This window comes from Oratosquilla oratoria, chromosome 41 (assembly GCF_046742065.1).
Source record: "Oratosquilla oratoria isolate Oo_2021 chromosome 41, ASM4674206v1, whole genome shotgun sequence".
Lineage (NCBI taxonomy): Eukaryota > Metazoa > Arthropoda > Malacostraca > Stomatopoda > Squillidae > Oratosquilla > Oratosquilla oratoria.
In genome coordinates this window covers 30,933,591-30,959,696 of record NC_134817.1, presented here as the reverse complement: position 1 = coordinate 30,959,696, position 26,106 = coordinate 30,933,591, and the positions used below count along the sequence as shown (strand labels likewise).

At 37.0% G+C, this 26,106-nt stretch overlaps 1 protein-coding gene across 5 annotated transcripts; it reads left to right on the top strand.

Moving 5' to 3' along the window:
• The first annotated feature begins 5,237 nt into the window (after window positions 1-5,237).
• On the top strand, window positions 5,238-24,214 carry Fitm (acyl-coenzyme A diphosphatase Fitm). Of its 5 annotated transcripts, XM_076178533.1 has the most exons (8): window positions 5,253-5,377; window positions 5,518-5,613; window positions 9,324-9,392; window positions 12,850-12,936; window positions 14,106-14,176; window positions 16,122-16,274; window positions 18,838-18,990; window positions 19,501-24,214. In XM_076178533.1, the coding sequence occupies exons 3-8, from the start codon at window positions 9,386-9,388 to the stop codon at window positions 19,972-19,974; spliced, it is 945 nt and encodes a 314-aa protein (XP_076034648.1). In that variant the 5' UTR covers window positions 5,253-5,377; window positions 5,518-5,613; window positions 9,324-9,385; the 3' UTR covers window positions 19,975-24,214. The 5 variants fall into 5 exon arrangements, with proteins under 5 accessions (XP_076034649.1, XP_076034647.1, XP_076034653.1 ...); XM_076178532.1 differs by lacking the exon at window positions 5,518-5,613 and having other exon boundaries at window positions 5,246-5,377; XM_076178535.1 differs by lacking the exon at window positions 9,324-9,392 and having other exon boundaries at window positions 5,254-5,377.
• Window positions 24,215-26,106: the final 1,892 nt, after the last annotated feature.

Here is a 26,106-nt window from a genome sequence, read left to right as displayed (position 1 = left end):
ATAGCAAACATTATTGGGGCCAGAACTGTTCCTTGTGGAACACCACTTATTACTTCATCCCATTTTGAGTGTTTGTCTCTTATCACTACTCTCATTTTTCTTTCTTGCAAAAAGTCTTCCATCCATTTAAGCAGTTTGCCCTGTATTCCTCCTTCAGTTTCTAATTTCTTAAGCAACTTCTTATGTGGTACTTTGTCAAAAGCTTTTGTAGGTCTAGAACTGCACAATCAGCCCATCCATCTCTTTCTTGTATTATATCTATTAGCCTTGAATAGAAACATATCAAATTGGTGACGCATGATCGTTCTTGTCTGAATCCAAATTGCCTTGGATTTAGCACGTTTTTTTTCCAAATACTTTACCCGTCTACTTTTGACAATTCTTTCACAAATTTTTGCTATTGTACTTGTTTGAGAGACTAGTCTATAGTTGGTAGGGTCTTCTTTATTTCCCCCTTTATATATAGGTACTATATTTGTTTTTGTTTTCCAATCTTCTGGAACTTTTCCTTCTTTCAAGGAACTGTTTATTATGCTATGTATTTTGTCTGCCAGTTCATTCCTGCATTCTTTCAAAATCCAGTTTGCTATTTCATCTGGTCCATACGATTTTCTGAAATCAAGATTACTTAAGTGTTTCATTATTTCATTCATTGTTACTTCTATTTCTTTCATAGGGGGACTTTCTCTTTCCATTCGATCTCTTCAGGTTGTATGTTCTCCCTTGTAAACACTGATTTAAAAGGCTTGTTCATAATTTCCGCCATTTCTATTTCCTCTGTGTATTCAACTCCTCCTTGTCTTAATTTCTCCAAATCTTGTTTGTTTTTCAGTTTGTTGTTTACAAATCTGTAAAATAATTTTGGTTGATCTTTACATTTTTCTATGACATCTTTTTCATATTTTCTCTTTTCCTCTCTGCGCGCTTGTACATATTCATTTCTATAACAAGTATAAATTTTACATTTTTCAGGTATTTTGTCTTTCTTCCATTTGGTCCAAGCTTTGTCTCTTTTGTCTTTTAACTCCCTACAACTTTTGTTTTACCAGCATTTTACATTTTCTTTTTCTTGTTTTTGTCTTGGGACATACTTTTCCACTCCTTTTTCTTTTATAATTTTTTGTCAAAATATTCCATTTCTCTTCCACTATTGTTTCTTTTTTGTATATTCTTTCCCAGTTTTCTTTTTGAAAGAATTCTCTTATTTAATCAAAGTTTGTTTTTTCATACATCATTCTTCCTTTTCTATATTGTTCATTTCTTTCCATGTATTTTTCTCGTTTAGTTCCAGTTCAATCAATATGTGGTCACTTTTACTTATTGGTGTTTTATTTTCAATCTTTTCCACTATTCTAGGTTCAGATGTGATTATTAGGTCTAGTCTCGATGGTTTTTCTTCATTTCTATACCTAGTGTTCTCCTGTATCCACTGTGTCATTGTATGGTCAATAATCATCTCGAGTAGAACATTTCCCCATGAGCCGTCTCCACCCTTTACTTTCATATCTTCCCAGCAGACTTCTTTGCAATTAAAGTCGCCCATCATAACTATTCTTCCTCCATCTTCCATTATCTTATTTAATGTTATCTTTGTGTCTTCTAACATACTTTTATGTTCACTCTCTTCCCACGAGGCTGTTTTTGGAGGCACATAATTTATCCTCCATCTTCCATTATCTTATTTAATGTTATCTTTGTGTCTTCTAACATACTTTTATGTTCACTCTCTTCCCACGAGGCTGTTTTTGGAGGCACATAATTTATCACGAACTTTCTGCTCTTCTTATCTCTGTCTTCCACTTCGATCATAATCATCTCTACTGTATTCTTTCCATATAATGTGACACACCTCACGTTTATATCCTTCTTAGTCAGGAACATAACTCCACCCCCTTGCTTTGTCTCTCTGTTTTTAATCCAATAATTATATGCATCATGTCCTACACTGTTGGGTGGTAGTGGACCTTTTAATTTCGTTTCTACAATTCCCATTATGTGCGGTTCTTTCTCCTTCAGATAATCATTCAGCTCATTCAATCCTGTTATTAATCCATCTATATTTGTGTAAGCCACTCTTAATTTTCTGCTACTTCCATTGCATTCTCTGTTTCCCCTTTGTTTTTCTTCGGTATGGCCTATCTCCTCACTTTCATATTCACTACTCTCCAATAGAATTTCTCTTTTTCTGACTCTGTTCTGTTCTCGTTTTTTTTCTCTCTCTTTAGCTTCATGTCATTTCATTTTTTCCTCCTCTCTTTCCTCTTTATTCATTTCTCTTTTTATCCATACCTTTTTATATTGTTCACTTGCTGCTAGTTTCCCTGTTTTTTGCTAAGATATTCTCTGCCGTCGTTTGTGGCCTGAATTTAATCTTAATTGGTCTGGTCTTATCTGTACTATATTTTCCGAGTCTCTTCAATACATCTCTTCAATTTGTTTCACGATTTCAGGTTCATCTTCCTGAACTACAGTAATTCTAGTAAACTGCTTACTTTTTCTTTTTCCTCTTTGATTCTTGTGGGTCTATTAAGATTATACTTCTCTTCCATTCCTAATATAATTATACATTTCTTTTTATCTGCTAAGTCTCTTACTATATTCTCCTTCTGTCTCATCACTTTAATAACTGAGTCTTCAGTTTGTTCTTTCATTTGCTGTTTTATTATGTCAGTAAATACAACTTTACTGTTCTCTTGGATTTTTTTCCAACCCTGTGCTTCTTTTGTTATGGACTCTTTATTCTCTTTGTTCTTCTTCTTTAATTCCTCATTCTCATATTTTACTTCTTTTAACTGTCTTTTTAATTATTCTATTTCATTAGTTAAGTTTTTGTTCACATTCTCTAGTTCTTCCAATTTGTCAACTCTCTGCGCAATCTCTGCCATTTTACCGAACCTACTCTCCCAATGTTCAGTCATTTGTTCAAGTTTTTCCTCTAGTCTTGCTAATCGGGGGAGTATGATATCCCCCCCCCCTCATTAAATACCTGGAAATTATTATCCTCACCTTCCCTTGTGCTGCTCTTATCTATATTTCTAATCTTTACATTTTTGTTAATCCCTTCACCAAAATCATCGGTCCTTCTCTTGTTTATAAGACGCCTGGCCTCCTGGACCAAGTCCTCCCCTTCCTCATTTCCTTCCATTTCCCTCAGTAATCCCTCCCCTTCTCCTTTTTCCTCACTTTCCCACTACACCACGAGCTTTCCCCTTCCCTATAAATACAATAAGGTACTTCCTTTGCGTTGAGATCCACGAAAATTTCACTTTTTCTTCAGAATCCAATCTTCGCCGTCCATCCGACGAAAGTGTGTGTGTGTGTGTGTGTGTGTGTGTGTGTGTGTGTGTGTGTGTGTGTGTGTGTGTGTGTGTGTGTGTGTGTGTGTGTGTGTGTGTGTGTGTGTGTGTGAGAGAGAGAGAGAGAGAGAGAGAGAGAGAGAGAGAGAGAGAGAGAGAGAGAGAGAGAGAGAGAGAGAGAGAGAGAGAGAGGGAGAGAAGGGGGGAGAAGAAGAGAGTGAGGGGGGAGAAAGGTGGGGGAAGGACGGATAGATTCAAGTCTACATTTATGTACAATACTTTTTTCCAGTTTCTACCGCTTTTCGATTAATTCTACCTTGTTCGTTGACATTTGATCGCGTTCTGATGGCTTTCAACATTTTTTATTTTCTTGAGATTTTCTTCCACTTATTCTTGGTTCGTGTATATCTACACACAAGTTGTAAAATGTCAATCTTTTTGTGCGCATTTTCCCAGAGTCCGTGATGAAATTTATATAGTCGTATTTACTTTATCTGACACACCTTTCAGTCTGCAATACCCTACTGCCATAATCGGTGTGCATGTATGTTTGAATATTATGATAATATGACTCTCACTTCACCGTCTTTTGAGTGTGTGATTCACCATGGTCTTTGGATTACGTGTTGGACTCGTGATCGACAACTATTTCCCTCCCAGAAGAAAGTTTGTGTGTGTGTGTGTGTGTACGTGCCCGCGCCACTGTATGTATGTTGGGTAATATCGAATTTTCTGTTTATTTTGTTATTCTCTTTGTAACCTTCTCAATGTTTAATTATTATTATATTCTTGGATTGCCTACATTTCTATAGTATTCAAAGGCTGATGTAGATGCATGCAATATCATATGTTTACGTCTCTTTGTTGCAAGAACAAAATTAGTATTCTTGAATGATTATCGTTACTTCATGTTTATTTTTAGGTATACACATAACCGTCATGTTGCAAATAACTAATTTTCTCGAGATATCTAATACATCTTGCAATTCAACTGGTACCTAGTATATGCCACAACTAATCATTAGTTACTGATGAAGAAGAGTTTTAGTGAAAACAAAAATTATTGGATAAACGCAGATGTTAGTATTTACCACATTATGCGGTTTACTAGCCATTGCGGTGGTGCCAGATCTGTCCTTTTCATATTTAAGGACATACTTGTCCTATTGTAATGATAAACAGTCATTCGATTTCCATACATTTATTTTGATTGAAAAATAAAAAAATATATAATTTTTTTCAGGATTCATTATCAATAAATCTCACGCGGTACATGTGAAGAAATAAAAACGCACTAATATGAATCGAAAAATAATTATCACATCGTTCTTTCTCCCGGTGAATGAAATAGCCTTGTCCGACCTCAGTACACGTATAGTATAGCCAGGTAGTATTTGCCACACTTCCCACCAAAGACACATAAATTAAGCGAATAATTGAAATAAGCAGATGCATATTCCTTTTGATGGGAGACTTTTAATTGTGTAGAGATGAAATGAGATAACACGGTGTTATACATCAAGGTCTTGTTATACATAACAACCAATAACATGACGACCGAGTGAGAGAATGAACAAAATAGAAAGACAAAGGTACATTAGATTTTAACAATAGAGCCTGGGATGATTGGAACACTAAACTATTAGTGGCCGATGGTGTGTGCAAAAACGATACTCGAATTTAAAAACAGTCTAGATAAAACGAGATATGAAGACGGGATACTACGAGCATAGCTCCCCTTCCCGTAAAATATATTAGGTAAATACGTACATACATACATATATAAACGTATGTAATTTGCCACCAGGCTATTGTAATCAGCCATTGGCAAATCAGTGGAGCAATTGGGTTAAACGTATTTCAGTCAACTTACACTGCTCGTCTTGCACAGTGAAAGGGTGAGAATTGTCCTTTTTTCGCGATTACCTATTTCATATCTGGCAACACCACCGAGGAGTGCCAGAGGTGTCCCAATCAGCTGTTCGGTATATCAGTTGCTTACATCGTGTCGTGCGGAAATGGTCGTGAGAAAAGGAGTCGTGTGATATTTACATAATAACGGAAGTTCGACACCACATTAAGTAATAATTACACCACAGTTTACCGACTTTACCTGCCATACTAAGGTCATGAGTGATAGCAGTGATAGTTTTTTGAAGGGGCAGATTTTCATGACAGCACGAATATTGTACTTTTATAAAGCCCCATAATTCCCATACAGGTCGTGTTGTTTTACATGTACGAGTAACACCCAGGGTGACGGTTGCTAAGAAGCCAGGAAGATGGCTAGTCTAGATCCTTTATGGGTCTAGGACTGGTATGACATAAAAGTTTAGAATTGATGTGGCCATGTTTAACCCCACAGCAGTCTGTGTTTTTTATACTAACCTTGCCTACTTGTGAATCCGCTTCAGTAAGCGCAACATATTTATCCAGCACTGTATCTGTAGTATTCCATTATTCTTGTATTACAGATTATGATGAAACTTAATGGTCATATTGAGAAAGCAATATCAGTTCTTATGATTTTTTCAAGCTTGCCCATGTGTGATCATCATATTTGCTGTTAATTGCTTTCTTCAAACATGTCAAACAGAACAGATAGACTATATATATGTATATCCATGTGAAACAATGTTATCTCTAGGGCATTATTTTCAAAGGAAAAACTGTAGAAGTTGAGGGCAAGTGACAGTTACTGGTAGGCATTGCCATTGGAGAATTGGCACTCCAGGAGTAAATTGGTCTTTTCTGGCAACAGTGTTTGCTCCCCAATCCCTTCTGTGCTAAGCATAGCAAGATATATTACCAACAAGCAGTTTTATTATTAAAAGTTCAAATTATTTTAGTAAGATGGTGAGGAACTGTTGGTAATTTATTATGTTGTGTTTAACATGTACTGTGTGATTGTGCTGCTGAATGGGACTTGTATGTGAATATCCTACATTTTTCTGTGCTGTCTTACCATATGCTAACATTGTGTCTTTTTTCTCTAGACATCCTTGTTTCCCACTCAAAACTCCTTGCTTCCTATATTCTGTGTTGGGAGTGCAGCTTTGTTGTGGATGCACTCTATTTGAATCTCTATACTCTAGCACACTATATATAGAACTACTATAAATGCTCCAGGAGTGCTGGGAGAGATATATATATATTTATGGGATGAGATTGTAGCTCAAGCAGTAACTCAGTGATTAAAAGATAGGTAGCTTGTATAGTGTACCACATGGTAATGATATACAATGTACTGTGGTTAATACTGCACTTGGAATGAAGTATCTTGCATTATATTAAGAAAAATGTACAGATATTGTGTTCTGTAATGAAGCACCTGTGAATATTTTTATCACATGATAATCAGTGCAACATGCTAGTTTCACTGAATGCCATGTTTTGGCAAAAAAAGAAGCCAGTTAGTACATATATGTAATTGATTATATTTGGGTTAGGTTAGGTTATAGAAAGTTTTGCATAAGATCACTTGAGGGACTATGATAATAATTGTAGCTTTGATTTTCACTGACAGGACACTTGCATCCCCCACAGTGGCTGGAAATGATCCTCAAACCTCATCATTGCAATGCTATTTTTAGGTGCTGGAGCTTTCAGTACATTGGGTACTACAGAGTTGGACAAAATTCAAACCCAGATTAGTTTTAATGTGTATATATATATATATATATATATATATATATATATATAATAAGCCATTGGAACTGTTCTTAGATAAACTATTATTTTATTTACATGAATAATGCAAATACAGTTTTCCAACACTGTACAATTGGGTCATGTTTCTGGAAACCCATTTGTATAGTGATTAATCATACAGCAAGCAGGGTTAGAAGAATGGTTGGTAGAAGTTGGCAGTGATCGCCATAAAAAAAGAATGAAAAGAATGGAAATTAATCAGAAATTATCATATAAATGAAACTGGACAAAATGGTTAGTTGATATTTAATGTTTGTATACATGGAATATCATATATAGCATGGGAGACAAGTATCACATTCTAGAAGTGATGACAAGTAGTATTTGTACTCAGGGAATAAACAATAAGTACTGGAGTGGTAGTCAAGGGAGCTCTGGCAGTACTGTGCCCCTGTTAGGCCCTGCCATAGGTCCCTCTATGAAGAACTTTGGGTTGATGTTTGTTCTTTTAGTGTTGGACTCTCTTTGTCATCAGTATGTAGTAATAGGAAGATGAGAAGGGGTAGGAGAACAGTAATCTTACCAAGTTCAAATACATGGGAGGTTAAGAATTTTTTTTAGGGATCCTACCTATCAACCAAATCTCGAATGCAGATTTCAAATGATTATTTTACAGAATTTATCCACAATATTAGCTCCTTAAGTCTTAGATCTAGTTACAACACAAACAACTCTCCTTATGTGAACAGGTGGAGGAAATACAAGTTAAGCTGATAGAGAGATCTTGGATCTGGTCCAAGACCAGCTGAAAGTTATTGAGCCTGCACCACCAGATGTAGATGAGTATTGATGATTCTCTCTGACATCTGTCACATGGGATTGCCACGTGCAAGTGTCTGAAGTAATATTGCCCAATTTATATTATTTTGTTTGAAAAAGGCTTAAAAGTCAGCATTTTATGTTGCCAAATCTGTAGTGACATTAACCAGGAGAGTTTTAAGTACTTAGGGTACCATGTGACAGTGAATAGAGTAGTGGGTGTGAAAGTGAATTGTAAGATGAAGGAAGCAAGTAATTGTCTAGGTGAAACAAAAAAAATTGTTATAAGAAAAATGTAATTGGGATGAATTCAAATAGACTTAGAATATGAGGGAGTCAGAGAGTCTTTAATTTTCTTGATACCAAATGTTTCAGAATTATTATATGTTACAAGAATGGATAGAGTGATAAATGTGGAAGTGAAACAGAAATAGGGGTGGAAAGAGAACTGTTGGATAGGGTAGATGAAAAGAGTGCTGAGGTGGTTTGGGCCTATAGTAAGAATGAGCAACTAGTAAAAAACAAAACAGAACTGAATGGAGAGAACTTGAGAGGAAGACTAAAAGTGAGGTGGATGCATGAGAAATGTCTGTCAAGCAGGGGAGATACAGTGCTAAATATTATGAATGAATAAAAGGATGACATGACCCAGAGGGGTGTCCTCATCTGCTCTGTAAATTGTTTTGTGTGGATGAGGAGTGAGTTTGACATAGGGTGAATTGATGGGGCAATCCAGCTCCTACTGTTGGGCCTTGCTGTGAAAAATGCTGTGCTTCACTGCATTGCTCTTGACTCGAGCAGTGTGACAGGGAACAGAGATGATCCTTCACCCGCGAAGTACTGAGATGGGAGGGACATGAAATGGGTTTTAATATGTATGTAATGGGTTTGTGCTAGGCTAGGATGGAGGGATATAAGATGAATTGTTCAGTTTTCTCTTTGTGATAGTTGGATCTGGGGCAGTTTGTCTCTGTGGTCAGGCCTATTCAGTGTTGGTATTGTTTTAGTGCTAGATGGTGACCTGAGTGTAGTTGTACTAGTGTGTACACAATATTTCTTCCTTGAGTGACTTCTGGGCTAATCTGGTGGCTGTTGGTGGTTACTTAGAAACCATGGGTCTTCTCCAAGAGAGACCTGGGATAACATATTGATTGAAAGGGTGTGTGCTTTCCCCTTTTATAAAGGAAAAAGGACCTTTGCTTTGCATGTGCAGTTATACAGAATCTGTACACGTTTCAGAATGTGATGTATATAGTTTGTAAGAAGGGTGCCATTGACACTTTATATCTTCACCACAGTACCATATGTCATTATCCTATTAGAGGTAAATAGAGCCATCTGTGAAAAGTGAACTTATTGGGAAGATGTTGAACATCTATTACACAAATTATTTAAGATGCCTCTGCAGGGATCAATAAAGTACTTGTCATATGCATGTCCTAGCTACTTTAATTGGAGTAGCCATAACTGCAGTGGGCTGGAACACATTGTTAGAGAATTGCTGTAACATGTAGGAGAATTTGAACATCACTTTGGCAGTTTATTTTTGTTTTCCAGGGCTTCTGCACTGCCTCCAAGCAGGTAGAAGATGGATTTGATGCCCAAAGGACTTTTTATTAATGTCAAGTATGGGTCACATTTATCACAGGCTCTTTATAGTTATCATAACATTTATTTATATATATATATATATATATATATATATATATATATATATATATATATATATATATATATATATATATATATATATATATATATATATATATATATATATATATATATATATATATATATATATATATAAAGATGTTAAGATTTGTAAACATGGAAAATATTTCATTATATTGATTGTAATTAGGAAATGTGTCAGTCAGGGCTTTGTTTCACCAATGGAAGTGCATACATTTATATTGTTTGCTTATTTTGAGCTGATTTTGAAGATGAAAGATTATAAGATATACAGAAGCATTTTTTTTTTTTTTTTTTTTTATGGAATTCACAAGCTGAACTATAGAATTGTGTCCCTGAATGTAGCTTCATTGATATTTTTTATACTGTGTAGTTGTAGTCTATGTTTAGATCTTAGAATTAACTTGAACCTCATTATTGGTATTGTGTATGATAACAAATTTGAATTTTATGAAAGATAGATTAATTTAGACATTTTTGTAAGACTTGTACTAGCAGGAAAAGATTTCTATAATGAATATTAAGAATTGATATAAAGTTAAACAGCTGTAAGGTATGTACATAATAACTTACCCTTAAAAAGAGAAATTGGAATCTTTTTATCTGCCTGTATTAGATAACAGGTATTTGTAAATATACTTTACATACAAGTTACTGAGTTAATCTATTTGAAAATATGCACTTTTGCTCTGAATAGTTAAGTTCACCTTGTTGAATTGTAATAATTGGCAAATGTTATAGTCTTTATTGGTAGGAGTTAGTAGATTCCAAGTGTCCTTTTCTTTGGGATAATCATTTTCTTCATAAAAGAGTTTCTGTTTGATTAGTGTTCCTGTACTCTACTTGCAGAAAGTTGACCAGGCTTGCTTTTCACAAGACATATTTGTGCAGCTCTGCCTGAAGTTGAGGACAGTGATCATAGTCTTCACCAGTGGCAATACATAAGATGAAATGGGGAACCGCAAACACACATACAACACAATGACATAATGCACAATATTCCTCTAGGAATACAATAGTGATAGCTCTTTAGAATGGTTTATGTACTAATATGGTAGTGCACATCTTCAATAGCCCACTATATCAGAAAGCACTACTTGTCCTCCATAAGGTTTTCTGAGAAAAGATTGTAAAATAGGGTTCTTCCTTGGAGGTAGTATGAACTGAATGATTTAAAGCTCTTGTGTACTTGCCAAGATATCTGGGCTGTCCCTTGCCATAGCTTTGTGCATACATTCAGGAACATTATGTCACTGTACATAATATAAAGTTGTGTGCAGAGGTTTAAATTGATAGGGATAACCCTACTCCATTATCAAGTATGAATAGGGTTAGGTTAGCAGGAAAGTGACAACTAATATCTCCAAAAATGGTTGTCTTGTTGATATGTGAAACATCATTGTATTGTATGCATGCATATTTTTGAACATAGTATGATTAAACAATATACACTAGACCTACACTATAGAGTAACCATCTTTTAAATCATACAGCCTCCAAACATTTAGATGTACAATATATTTTTAATCAGAATCTTGACATTTATAATATTGCATATTGAAGATGATTATTGCAGGTTTTTGCAATGCTGAAAGTGATATAAAAATGACAAAGATTAAAATAAAAAATGTGAAAAGTATGCCTGGTCAGTTTTCTGCCAGTATATTAAGACATAAGGATATGTATACTGTACTACTAATTGTATCTTTTTGTTTGCTTGTGCTTAATGTTGCTAGTAGTTAGAGCTTTAAGAATTTTTTTCTTCTTTTCTTTTCTTCACCTGCATACTGAAAAGTTGAGATATCGTAAATGTCCTTTGTTAAAATATCCAGTGTAAAAAAATTAACTGCAAGGGATAGGAATCTGAACTTCTTATGTCATATATTCTGGGTTCTTTGTCAAATTGATAGGTCAGATAGTTTTCCTATTATTCTGAGGCTTCTTAGCAGCAACTTACCCTGGCAACAAATCTTGTCACCCAATCATTTATTTATTTATTAACATAGGATTCTAATACTGCATCTTTTCTTTGTTTTCTTGTTTTGCATTATATTTTTTAACCACTTAATTGTTTTCATTAAGCTTATGTTGTGTTCAAAGGATCAAACTTCCCTCTCTGTCTCTCTTGCTTGGTCTCTCTCTCTTCTTTCTCTCTCTTTCTGTCTGTCTCTTTGTCTCTCTCTCATTTTCTCACTGTTATTGTCTCCCTTCCTCTCAGTGACACTCTATCCTTATCTCTTTCTTTCTCTCTCCTTGTTTCTCCATATGTGCATTTATGCAATGGCAGATAATCAGTGGTAAATCAAGACACAAATTTCATGCAACCATGAGAAAGTTAGATTATTCCCAAAGGAAATTATGAATTTTGTGTCAATTGTGTATTCAGTCATGGCATCCAGTGAGTACTTCACATCTCCCCCAAGAAATCCTGCACTTCCCTTGGCAGGCTTGCACACCTCCAGTTTAGGAACCACTGCTTTACTTGATTTGATATTTGTTATTATTTAGGTATTTGCTTATTTTCCTTCACTCTACATGATGGGGTTCAACTAATGGATAGGCCATTGTTTCTTTGGTTTTATTCAAAACTTGTGAACCAAAAAATATATATATATATTTTTATCTTGAATTATACAGTTTCATTAGCTCCATATTCTTTGTCATTTAATGAATAAATACAGCAGATCAGGTGAAACTATAGTTATATTGTTGTCAGGAGTAAGGGAATGGTCTTTTAATTAGAAACAAAAATTGACTTTTATCATTGATAGGCTTTGATAATGCTGCTTGAACTGAAATTTTCCATAGAAAAGAAATTCAATATTCGAGGAAGCATTTCTTCTTTGTATGGTCACATGCAGCACCTTAGTAGTCTCAACTAATGTTTATAAAAATTAAGTTTTTGTTGCTCATTTCTTCAGCTTCTTTCAGTGTTGAAGAACTTTACCACCAGTGTGAATTATATGCTTGGTTTTATTGCACTTTGTTGGCTTAGCATGGACTCGTAATATTTTAGCTGGATTTATTAAAATATTTCTTTTATATAGTATTTAGGTTTGACTACCTTTAGAAGAGTATGTATGTTTTATTGCTGTTTTGCATGATACTAGATATAACAGTTTATTTTTTAAGATTGTTGTTGAAGGCTTTTTACAATCACTGCCAGATTTTGTCAATGTGGCATTGCTGTTTCACTCCAAATTATCACTAACATGGAGGAAATACTTGTTTTATTATTTTCATGAAGACACAGAAGACATTCAATTTTTTAAGGTTTCTTTTATTGAGATGCAAACTAAGCTTTATTGTGAGTTCATTGTTGCATTGGTATTCTCAATTGCATGACTTAATATTTTTAGAGGAGAATGTATTGATATTTTTTCTGTTCCAGCCATGTTAATAACAAGAGAACGCATCGTTGGTGGAGGAAAGGAGGAGGTCAAGAACGGTATTGGTATATGTGAAAGGATGGCAGATGGTAAATATGATGTGATGGTTGTATATTCCCTATAATTTAATAATTCAGTGAGATGCAACTGTGACTATTAAGTGTATACATAAAGTAGCAGGCTGTTGTGACTTTGATCTCTTCAATATGATACAGAACCAATTTATTATCATTATTTCAAGTTTCATCCCTTCATTGATGTTGTTGGTTAGCTGATGAGGTACCATAGAGCTGAGTATCTTGCAGTGGTCTGAATAAAAACACCTGCAACATAATATGCAAACATTTATAGCAACCTACCACTTGTACTACACAAAACATCCATAGCAAAATACAGACACACTCGGATCACTAAACAAGTCTTTCAAGACAGCCTGCCAAACTCAGCACTCCAACAATGACCTCCAGATATACATACATATACCAACGGCTTTTTCCCCCCCTTACAAGGGAGGTAGAAAAAAAAGGGGGGGGCCATAAAATCTACTCCCACCCATTCCATCCCCACATACTCCACTCTCAATCACCCTCCTCCCTCCCTCTTATCTTGACTCTTCATGGATGATGGGTCATCCCTGCATCTTGCCAACTGCCCTGGGTCAGAAGCAGTGTCACAAGACAAAGCACATCCACAGCAAGGCAGCTTCATTAAATCAGCAACCCCACACACTCTGTCCCCTCATGCAGAAATGGAGAAGACGGGGACAAATCCCTTTGGGCGTCATAATTATATTTTTCACACATACTCCCTCACCCTCTCCATCCCCCACCCACTTCCTTTCATGCATCACAGCATCATCCATACACAACCATGCTCCATTCACCCCTATTTAAACCTCCAGATATAAGCCACACAAAAGATACTAAATATCTCGTTGTACCCTACCCCACACATGCCATACCCAGACAGCAACACAGAACTTCTTCCCCAAGTGACCTTGGGTCCAGTTTGGTGGCTGCTGCAGAGAAAGTTATAGAGAGAAGGTTCCTAGTGCCCACATTCGATCCTATTTAGTTGCCAAATGTGACATGCAGGAATATATTGATGACATTTTTATCCCCCTATCATGGGAATATTTGTTGAATAAATACATTACCTAACTTGTGTAAAAAGTAATTATGTTTTAGGTGCATCTCATTTTAGGATATTAATTCGTACTTGAACAAATAAGTTTGATATATCTGTTTTCTTCTTGCAGAAGCCTCGGTTGAACTTGAAATGACAAACAACAATATTCGAGACAGCAAGGAACCAAACGTTTTGTCAAAGGTACATTTTCAATATTTTTATAGCACTCATTACATATATACAGCCAACTCTCAATTAAGGTGAGGGTTATGTTCCTGGAGATGTCGTGTTAGTTGAACATATTTTTCCCATAGGAAACAATGGTAATAGGGGGGGGGGGTTAGGTTCCTGAACACTGGGAAAGTCTTGTCTATTTTGGGATTTTGTTACTCTGAACTTGAACAAACACATTATTAATACATTTGTAAGTTACAGAAACAACAAAAACACACATTCTTTGTATTTATTTGTAGTACACAGTTATTTATTCTATGTGCACACTCGTCACCAGCCACTCTACGCCTCACTCGCCTCTTCCTCCAACTCCCGGGCACTCTTTGTTAAAAATTAGTTTACCATTAATTGTGGGTCGGTGACACCATTTTCTTTTTTGTTTTGGTGTATTTACCTAGTTGTATTTTGCAGGAAGGGGAGCTATGCTCGTGGTGTTCCGCCTTTGTATCTCGCAGTGTCTAGTTTGGTTTTAAACTCATGAATGGTTTTTGCACATACTATTTCATTGTTCAGTTTGTTCCAAATGTGGAAAACTGTTTTTCTTCAGTTCTCTTCTGTAGCTATGTAGAACAGAAAATGAGAGTTTACAATCTTTAACTAAATTATTCATTTCTCTGTAACAATTTTTCAAGCTTTTATGACATATAATCATGGTCCATACATTTAAAAATTAGTTTACCATTAATTGTGGGTTGGTGACACCGTTTTCTTTTTTGTTTTGGTGTATGACAGAAAATGAGAGTTTACAATCTCTAAATAATTCATTTCTTTGTAACAATGTTTCAAGCTTTTATGACTTATTATCATGGTCCTTACCTTTAATACAGACACTTCCACCCACAGTGCAGGCTAGCTTCAGACTGAGATCAAAACAGAGAACGGGAGACTGACCGCGCAGAGGCCCTCTCTCTCAGTGCTCTTACCGCCAAATTCAAATTGTGTTAAATTGAAATTGTCGTGTTATTAAAAAAAATTCCTTAAATATTAACTCGCGTTAAATCAAAAACACGTTAGTTACACTCGCGTTAATTGAGAGTTGACTGTACTTTGGGTGTCTCTCTCTCTCTCTCTCTCTATATATATATATATATATATATATATATATATATATATATATACAGGTAAACGTCGACTTACGATGGCCGCGACTTACGATTGTTCGACTTTACGATGACGACGACGACGATATGATAATTTAACCCCTTCCATACGGTGCCGCACAAGTAGGCGTCATGAGGAGCAAGTGGATTCGCGACGCTGCCATATCGGCGTCTTGATTATATTTATTGTAGTCGCCCCTGTGTTTTTACATTCTCTCAAATGATTCATTCTCTGTGGTTTTCAAAATTCGCGGGTGAAAGAGAGAACGATCTATATAAGCGGTGACTATATTTTATGATGCGAGTATTATTACGTCACGTCGTACGGCTGGCATTGGCTGCTGCCCACGAGATTTAAGTCCCGTACTGAAAATACATATTATAGTGTTTGAATATGGTAAAAAGGATAAAAATAATTAAATAAACTACTGTACATGTTTAATAGGCTATATTCAGTATCTCTGGTGGTTAATATACAGGTAGGCTAGGTACAGTGACCACGGAACAGAGTGGGGATCGACTTACGATGAGATCGTCTTACGATGGCTCTATCGAAACCTAATGCCATCGTAAGTCGACGTTTACCTGTATATATATATATGAATATATACATATATTATATATATATGTATATATATATATATTATATATATATATATGTATATATATATATATGTATATATATCTCACACACACACAAAACTTGGAATACATTACCCTTCTGCTTACTGCCCTCACTTCTATTTGAAATTAAATAGCCTAAGCTAAAATCTGTAAATTAATGTAAAAGTTGGATGAATGTTTTGCTACAGATGTTGCGCGGAGTTAACCACTACCTTCTGCTGGACCTGAAGGTACGTCTTGGCTGCTATGTCTTTGTGTCCATTATCTTCTCCATGGTGGGCAACTCAGCACCCATCCCTCATCTCGACTTCCTCACCACCAAGAATAGTATCTTGAATCAGGTAAAATCTACATGCTGGATTGTTATCAGTTTATTTTATTTTTTATTTTATATATCAGCTTATTTATTTATTTTTATTTATTATTATAATTTTATTTTTATGGATGTTACCCTCTCTAAAGTGCCTGTTACATACTCTATAAAGTGCCTTGACATGGTAGCCTTATATGGAGATTTACAAACACTACAGAATGGAGGACCGAGAGTAATAGCAGGATGCACTAACATACCCCTATAAGACACCAACATACAGAAATCAAAATCTTCCCAATAGAACATAACATGAAAATGATAGAAACACAATTGCACACCAGAACCCTAAACAACACACAACTTTCACACTACATTTCACAAGCACCACCAATACAGTGCAACAAAAAACTACACCAGTAGCATACTACTCAAACATCTACCACAACTTACCATCCAGACCTCACAAAACATCCACACAAAAACACATTCACGCCCAGATGACTAAACAAGCCCTTCAAGAAAGACCATCAAACTCAATACCCCAAAAACAACCCCCAGTTATAAGTCCCGCAGAGAAATTCCTCCCAAACAAGAACCACACTAGGATGCCTGTTCTCAAGACATTATCATTAAGACAGTACCAACACAGAATAGACCTGCCCACATATTTAAACTATCCCAGATGTAACCACCACACTGAAGACACAGAACACCCTATACTACAATGCCATACATTAACAATCCCTTGACAACAACACAATATCTCAAACCTAAGTGACTTAGGATCCTACCCAAAGGCTGTTGCTGACTTCGTAGAGGCTGTGGGTCTTCTACAAGAAAGACCAGGGGCAATGGATTGATCTCTCTCATGCAATATATCACTCTCACTCGAGTAAGAGCTTAGTGGTTTGGTTATACAGGACTTACCTTCTCTGAATCCAAATAATTGTTAATATTCTTTGTTTTGTATATGTTTCATCCATGTCTTCTACAATTTTTTCACATTTTTTTGCTATTGTACTAGTTAAAGACACTGGTCTATAATTTAGTGGTACCTCTTTGTTACCTCTTTTGAAAATTGGTGACATTTGCAGATTTCCAGTCCAGTGGCACCTTTCTTCTAGTGAACTAGTTATCAAATTGTATGTGTGGGTACCCCTGTCTTCTCTTTTTCCACATACAGGGATGGAGAAGGGGGTTGCTGATTAAATAAAGCTGCTTTGCTGTGGATGTACTGTGTCTTGCTACATTGCTTCTGACCCAGGGCAGTGGCTGGGATACAGGGATGACCCATCATCCATGAGGAGCTAAGATTAGAGGGAGGAAAGGGTGGTGGATGAGAGTGGATGTACTGTGTCTTGCTATATTGCATCTGACCCAGGGTAATGGGCGGGATACAGGGATGACCTGTAATCCATTAATGATGGAGGTTGGGAGAGTATGCAATAGGAGAAATTTGAAGGTAAATATAACCAAAAGTAAGGTGATGAGATGTACAAGGGGAGAGGATGGCAGTGAGTTGGAAGTAAGTCTTAAAGGAGAGAGGCTGGAGGAAGTGGATAGCTTTAGGTATTTGGGGTCACATGTGGCAGGAAAGGGAGGAGTGGAGGTGGAAGTAAATTGTAGACTGAGAGAAGCAAGTAAATGCTTTGGGGGATTAAAAAGTATCATGAGAAATAGGCAGCTGGAATTGGATGCAAAGAGGAGATTGTACTGACAGCACTGTATAGGGCAGAAACTTGGAATTTAAGAGGGGCAGAGAGGAAAAGTTTAAATGTGTTTGAGATGAAATTTCTGAGAAGTATGGTAGAGGTTACAAAATTGGGTAGAGTATGAAACAAGGAGGTGAGGAGGAAAGCTGGGGTGGAAAAGGAAATGGCAGATAGGGCTGATGAAGGAGTATTGGGATGGTTTGGTCACATGAAAAGAATGAGTGAAGAAACGTTAGTAAAGGAGGTGTGGAAGACAGAGGTTGAGGGAGTGAACTTGAGAGGACAACCGAGGATGAGTTGGATGAATGGGGTGAAAAAGGCATTGAGCAAAGGTGGAATGTCTGTTGAGCAAGGAAGGGAGAAGGCAGAAGATAGGGTTTATTGGAGAGTGGGTGTGTATAGATCAGTGGTTGGCAACCTGGTACAAGGAAGGGAGGTGGCAGGGGATGGTGGGGGAGTAGGGAGTGGTTATGTATAAATGATATTTTGATGCAGCCTGAAGGGATTTCTCCCTGTCTTTTGTTTGTTTACATGAGGGGATAGAGGGGGGATCAATGTTTAAAAAAAGTGGCCTTGCTGTGAATGCACTTTGTCTTGCTATATTGCTTCTGACCCAAGGCAGTGGATAAGATACAGGGATGACCCATCATTCACAAGGAGCTAAGATCAGAGGGAGGAAAGGTTGGTAGATGAGAGTGAAATGGGTGGGAGTGGGTACATATGCCAGGGCCTGCGTGTGTGTGTGAGTGATGTGCCTTTTGACTTGGCTGGCTCCCTTATAAAGGGGAAAAAACCCTTGGTTTATAGGTAGATAAATGATTGTTATTATTATTGTTATTATTATTGTTGTTATTATCAATAGTTCATTATATATTCCAGGTCTTTGTTAAACAAGGTTGGGGCTGGACTATCAGTCTAGTGCTCTTCTTCAATTTGTCCTGTGTGTTGCTGCAGCCCAACATCAAGAAAACTTTATTTAATCTCATGATCAGAGTTGTTGTACTTACTGCTTTCTGGTTCCTGTGGTGTATGGTAAGTAAAAGGCAATTGATTACTATTTTCATTTGGTTTAGTATATCAAAGGTGTGTTAAATGAATCTAATGGGAGATGATTCATTCTTAGATGTACCAAAGATCCTTGCCTGTACACCTTAATGGCTACACTTGCCAAAATGATCCCAATAAAACTGCTTTCATACTACTCTCCTTTCCTCCTGTAAAGTGGAACTATATGTGCATTCCTCCAACCTAATGGTTTGCTTCCCTTCTTTATAAACACATTAAGCAATCTCACCACCCATTCCATTATAACTACCTCACCCTTTGTCAGACAGACAGGAAAAGAGCTGCACTTGTGGGGTCCCATCTCTTGGGCTCAACACCAACCATGACATTTTTCTTTCTTCTTCTTCTTCTTCTTCTTTCTTTTTTTCTATTGTGAGCTATTTTGCCCAATGGACTACACAGTTGAGAAAAAGGAAATTACAACATAATAATCTCTATTCATAGGGTAATGTTTATGTACTGAATCTGTTTTTGCAGGTCTTCTTTCCTCTGCTGGAGAGGAGGACAGGGAAGTGTGTCTACAGAGGGATCATTGTTCAGATGGCAAAGCGAGCGTGTCTGAAGGAGGAGGATCATGTGTACCATGCTTTCGATATCTCAGGTCACTCGTTCATCCTTATCTACTGTACCCTCATCATCCATGATGAAATACGTAAAATTAGCTATATATGGAAGGTGGCAGGACAATGTCAAGACACAGTAATTGCACGTAGCCGAATTGAGGGTGTGGAGGACGAGCAGAATCCTAAAGCAGATGTGGAGAAGTGGTATTGGAGGTTGATTCCATTGATCATCCTACTTTTCCTTTTCCTAGGTTTTCTAACGTTTTTGTGGGACTTCATGTATGTTGTGACCACAGTTTATTATCACTCTATGATGGAAAAATTGGTAGGAAGTTTCCTTGGAGTGGCCAATTGGTATGTTCTATGCAGGCATGTCCTCCCAACGTGAAGGTTTTGCCATGTTTGGAGTATATTTGTCCACTTGCCTTTTTCCACTTGCAGTTTCAAGGAGAGAATACAATAAACTTCACTGTGGGAGATAATCCATTGTCTAACAAAACAGAATTGTTACTTTTGTAGAGTAATGTGATTTGTAGCATCATGAAAGGTTTACATTATGTGTATATATGCATATATATATATATATATATATATATATATTTGTATGTATACACATACATTTATTCATAAATATGCATATATTTATATATATATATATATATATGTATGTATGTGTATTTGTATTTTCCTTCTCTTTTCTCTTTCTTTTTCTAGCTTCTTTGTTGATCTTGCACCTTCACAGGCTGGATGTGTAAGGAAAAAATTTTGTTAATAGATTTATAGTTGAGCCTATGAAATATCAGTGTGTGACTAAAGGTTTGGGTCTTGGACTTAGCCCATGTAATTACTTTTTTAATAATTTGCCAGACTTATGTATGTTTTTTGTGTGGTATGCCAAATGTATGTTTGGCTTTTCTTATCACAGAATAGAAAAATGTTAGTCACACGAAAATGAGCTTATGCCTTTGTAAGGTATAATACTGTGTATATAGTGTCACATCAGTGTGAAACAATGAGAGATGTTAATGTAATGCTGATAACACAAGTTTTCATGGCATATGGCCCTAATATTTTATGAATAAGATGTTTGTAAGTGCTGACAATGGATGTATTTATTTTTATGACCCATGAATTTCCTGTTATGTCATATAATTATTCATCTTTATCACATTTCTCAAACCTGACAAAACATCAAGGAATCCCAAATTTCCTGTTATGTCGTTTAATTATTTATCATTATCACATTTCTTAAACCTGACCAAATACTAACAAATTCAGCATCATACAGACCAATCCTACTGTTTTGTACAACGTCCAAAATGTAGAGGGCAGTCCTCAACATCACTAACTCACATGTATAACTTCTACATACAGTACTGCTTTTGAACCCACCACTTTACAAGTGGGCAAGTGGGTTAGGGCATCATTACTTATTGCGAAGGTCGAAGAGATGACGGTTCAAACCCTGCCACTGGCGAAGTTGAACCAAGGGCATGATTCATTAAATTCTATGCTAAAAAGCCCTCTGTAAGGGGCACCATCCTAGCCTTCCAATGGGGGGGAGTTTGTGATGTTAAACCATATCATCATCATCATCATCATCACTTTACAAGAATATTACTTGCTAACTAGATGGGCTCCATACATACAACATAGGGCACAATACATGCTCTCTCTCTTTTTCTCTTGCTCACTTGTGACAGTGGCACAAGATTGTTCACAAAGATAGAAGCACCTGTAATCCACAGTCCATAACAGCTCATTGTCCCTTCTCAATAGACATACCACCACATGCATCCAAAGCCCCAGCTCCCCTTGTCCATCCATCTTATTCATTCTTCCTCTCAAACCCACTCCCTTTATTTCAGCTTTCCATACTCAGCCTTCTTTCATTCATTTGTCCCATATGCCTAGTATAATGCTTCGCTGACATTTCCATCAGACATGTCCAACATAACGCACAAGTGTAATAATTTTAAAGATCTCAAAGCAGTTGCAGGTACAAACTTTGGACAAAACAGTGATATCATCAAGCTGATATATAAACAGTAGATAAGATTGATTTTGGACTAATAGTCCAGTTTGATTAGCACCTACAATAAATCCTGGAATTACAAAAACTTGACTTAAATTTTGGGGATACAAAAGAAACAATTTAAGGGTCAAAAAGGTAAAAATGTAGTATGTATGATTTGGAGATTTTGAATGTGTGTGCCTTGTACTTGGAAAGTCCAGTAATTTATGACATCTGTATGTCAAGCATGTATGGTTGTCTTATCTTGGTACACATGGAATGTGGTTTTCATTATTTTAGACTAGGCTCACATCTCGGAAAAAAAAATGTGATGGTGAGAGCAATAGCCACGAGAACACAGTGGCAGATACAACTGACAGGAATGCAAGATTTTATGACAAGGGGGAATGTAAAGAATAATATCAAGTTTATAAGTGTTGCTTTGAATGCCTATCTATTTATATACCAACAGCTTTTTCCCCCTTATAAGGGAGGTAGCCAAGTCAAAGTCACATACCCACTCCCACCCATTCCATTCCCCTCCACCACCCTTTCCTCCCTCTCATCTTAGCTCCTCATGGATGATGGGTCATCTCTGTATCCTGCCCACTGCCCTGGATCAGAAGCAGTGTAGCAGGACACAATACATCCACAACAAGGCCACTACACTGAATTGGTGACCACCCCTCTCCGTCCCCTCAGGCAGAAAAAGAGAAGACAGGGAGAAATCTCTTGAGGCTGCATCAAAATATTCACACATAAGCATCCCCTGCTTCTCCCTTCCTTGCATAACAATATCATCTCTACACAGCCACTCTCCAATCATCCCTATCTCCTGCCCTCTCCCTTCCTTGTTCAACAGACGTTCCCTTCTTACTCATTGCCCCCATTCACCCCATCCATCCGTCTCATCCTTGGTTGTCCCTTCAAATTCACTCCGTCTACTTCTGCCTTCCACACCTTGAATGCAGCTAACTGGAAATCCACAGCCCCATAGTGGTTGGCAATGATCCTTGAGCCTTTGCCTGAATCTCACAGGGAAGAAGTAATAAGAATGGTGTCAGACCAATAAAGTTTTAAGTATACTCAAAAATATTTTCTTTTAAATTAAAGTCTTATCATAAGCAGCAAAAGCTCTATTAACTGTAGCAAACATTCTAAGTTTTGTCAATTTTGGCCAGCTAGGGACTATGGACAGGTACCGGTACATGGTCCTAAAAGAACATCAAAGAGAATTGTGTCCCTGTTGTCCATATTCAGCACCTGTCAACAATTTCACCTTTATCTAATTGCGCAGTATTTTCTGGATTGGGTCCAGAATATCTGTCGGCTTCAGCTTAATTTCTTCCACCTTTTTATTTAAGGAAAGCTGACAATCAAAAACTGCTCCCTTCCTCTTATTACAAACCAGTGACATCACCCAGTTGTCCAACATTTCTTCTCAAAGATATCTATGGAATGGTCTGGGGACTGTTGCTAGCTGCTGTGGAACTATAAATTTCCAGTCAATGAAAAGTTTGATATTAGTCGGATCCTTCATCACTGATAAAAATGTGACAGAAAAGTGTGATAAAAATGTAAACATCTTCTTTGGTTGCTATATTAACTTCTAATTTTCATTGACTTCTGATATCCCATGCAAAGATGGGGATGGCTATTTACTGAAGGAATTAATTTTGAGTATTACTGGTGTAAGTATTCTTATTCAAAATGGATATTTTCATTGATGATATGTAATTCCAATTTTTTTTTGTAGTGGAAATAATATTGTCTGAATACATGTTTGCAGTTCTTTGTTGGATTTATTTATTTATTTATGTTTTCCACTGCTTGTGATGTCAATGATGTGCATGATGAAATGTGTAAATAGATTTTGTTACAACCTAATTATCACAGTAGAAGATATTGATACAAGGAAGACTGTTCTTTCAAGTATGTCAGAGTAGTGACTGGCCAGGTCCAGAGATCAGGTGCTGGTCCTTTAGGGCTGCACCTCATTAAGGAGATGAGGTTGTTTATGTCCACTTAGAGTAGGCAGCGGAGTGTGGACAACTACTGTCCATCCTCTTGGAGTCGTGTCATATTTTTTTGGCCATCTTGGCACTTGGTGCAGTTGCTTGAAATCAGGACACTGCAGGACAACAACACCTCATGTATTCCCTTTGTGATCTGTGGACCCACCTGGAGGCTGCTGCCAGTTACCTGATGGCTGCAGGTCTTCTGCAAAAGAGACCAGGGGCAACAGATTGATTGGTTTATTGTCGAACGAGTACTTATTTATTTAATTTTTTTGTTTTTAAAGTTATGCCTTTTGACTTTGGTTCCCTTGTAAGGAGGAAAAAAGCCCTTGCTATGTGTATGTATGTATGTATGTTTAAAGTCTATCACTGATTGCAAGGATTTTAACAGATAGAGGCCAAAAAAACCCTGAACCAAGAAAGTTTATGATCATGCGATTGTCTTACTATATTATGTAATTGTTTTTGTGTAGATTGTGTAAATATGCTTGAGTATTTTTGTTCTTGAAAGTTTGTATAAACTTTCTGGGAAGATTATTGGACACTCCTTAATGCTTATTATTTTTTCATATTTTATAAATCATTCTTGTATGAGATTTGTGAATATTAATATCCTTCTCTCTTTGTTGAGGAAAAAAATAGAGTATCAGTTTTACAAATTCATTGTTAGTGACAGCATTATAGTCATTCCCTGTAATCCTTTCTTTATGCTACAACAAAGCCAAGCCTTCCTACACCTCTTTCTTCCCAGATGAAAATTGACACTAAGTATGAGGGTAGCAACCAAGATTGGTGGTATATTCAATTGCTGTTGACACTTTCCTCCTACTACCCAACAATAAGATGCTTGCTGGATGAGCAGGTTAGGGCATTGCTGCTTGTGGCAAAGGTTGAGGTGATGGTAGTTTGAACCCTGCTGCCACCAAGTTGGACCTAGGGCATAGTTCATTAAATTCCACGTGATAAAGTCAGGCACTGACGTAGCCTCCTGATGGGGGAGTTTGTGACATCAAACCAAATCATCAAATAGTCTCCTTGCAACAACTTCATTCTTCCTGTTATGAGCACAAGTCCACTGGTGATCACTAGAAACTCAGTCACAACCGACATGATTAGGAGTGCAAGTCCAGTGGTTGCCCAGTACTGGGACTGGGAAGGCAGTACAGTTGGCAACAGCATAGCATAGCTGAGCAGCCATCTTAAGGATCTTCCCTGCACCCACAACATGGAGAAGGGCTAGTCTTTTCCCATAACACCTGGCTGAAGAGCCACCCCCCAGCAAGTTAACCCATCAAATCAAATAATAATGTAACTACAACAAAAACAGGGACATATTAGGTCTTGTGGTACCTTGAGTCTAAAGACCCCATGCACACTAAGACAACCTGTCTGGCCAGTGTCCAGTTCACACCAGTTTGAGCATGTATGGGCACATGAGGCAGTCTCATGAACCTGTAGCTGACAGGTTGGCTCCATCCAGCCAATGTCTAGTTCAAGCTTATTTGAGTGTGTATAGGCACATCTCTCAGTATGGCACTCCACAACATTCCATAAAAATGTCTTTTGTACTGAGCACTAGCTGCACCACTGAAGAGCAGTAGCGATTTTGGAGCGAATTTATTGAGATATACAGGGAAAATCCATGCCTTTGGAAAATCAAATCTATGGAGTATTCAGAGAAAGTGAAAAAATGCAGCTTATGACTTGTTTGTTGAAAAAATGAAAAGAAAAGGTCAGTGCAGCTACCCAAGATTTAGTGACCAAGAAAATCAACAACATAAGGACCTCCTAGAATAGGAAGAGACTACTGTCTCTCAGCCTGACCAGTCCAATACGGTACAAAAAGCTCACCTCATGTGAGCCTGATGTAAGCATGAATTTAAATTGAGGAATGCAACATCAGGTATGTGTAGAACCAATACACTGCAATAGAAATAATTTGTAGCTATGGAATGAAAGGATACATACAAACTGAATAAGATATTAATCTGGTAATAACGCATCACACACAAACATGCATAGTTGTCAGAGCCCTTGCATACCTAAATGCTGCCCTGGGGCAAAATTCTCAATGATGACCCCACCTTCCCCCATCATCACTCCCCATTTCCACCATTCCTTGCTGCCTATTATAGCTACTGGCTTGCAAATTAATTAAACATATTTTAAAAATGCTATTTAATGTCCCTATTGCAGAAAGGATACGGGAAAAATATTTCATATTCTACTGATTCTAACACAAAATTCATATATTACAGTAAAATATTCAGGGCTCCTTTGAACACTTTTTTTTATCATGATTATTTTGTCAGCCTTGTGGGTGGCACATCCAGATTAGAATTGCTGCCCCAGGGCATATGCAACCCCCCCCCTGGTACTCGCACACTAAAAGAAATCTACACAAGGGTGAATGTCTTCCAGGGCATATTGAGTTCACTTTGAAAAATGGTGATTCATGTGAAAACAAAATTTGGGGCATAGTGTAGGT

Coding starts and splice junctions, on each gene's coding strand:
- Fitm (XM_076178532.1), top strand. Junction 12,937..14,105: donor ATGTGAAAGGATGGCAGATG/GTAAATATGATG, acceptor TTCTTCTTGCAG/AAGCCTCGGTTGAACTTGAA. Junction 14,177..16,121: donor AACCAAACGTTTTGTCAAAG/GTACATTTTCAA, acceptor GTTTTGCTACAG/ATGTTGCGCGGAGTTAACCA.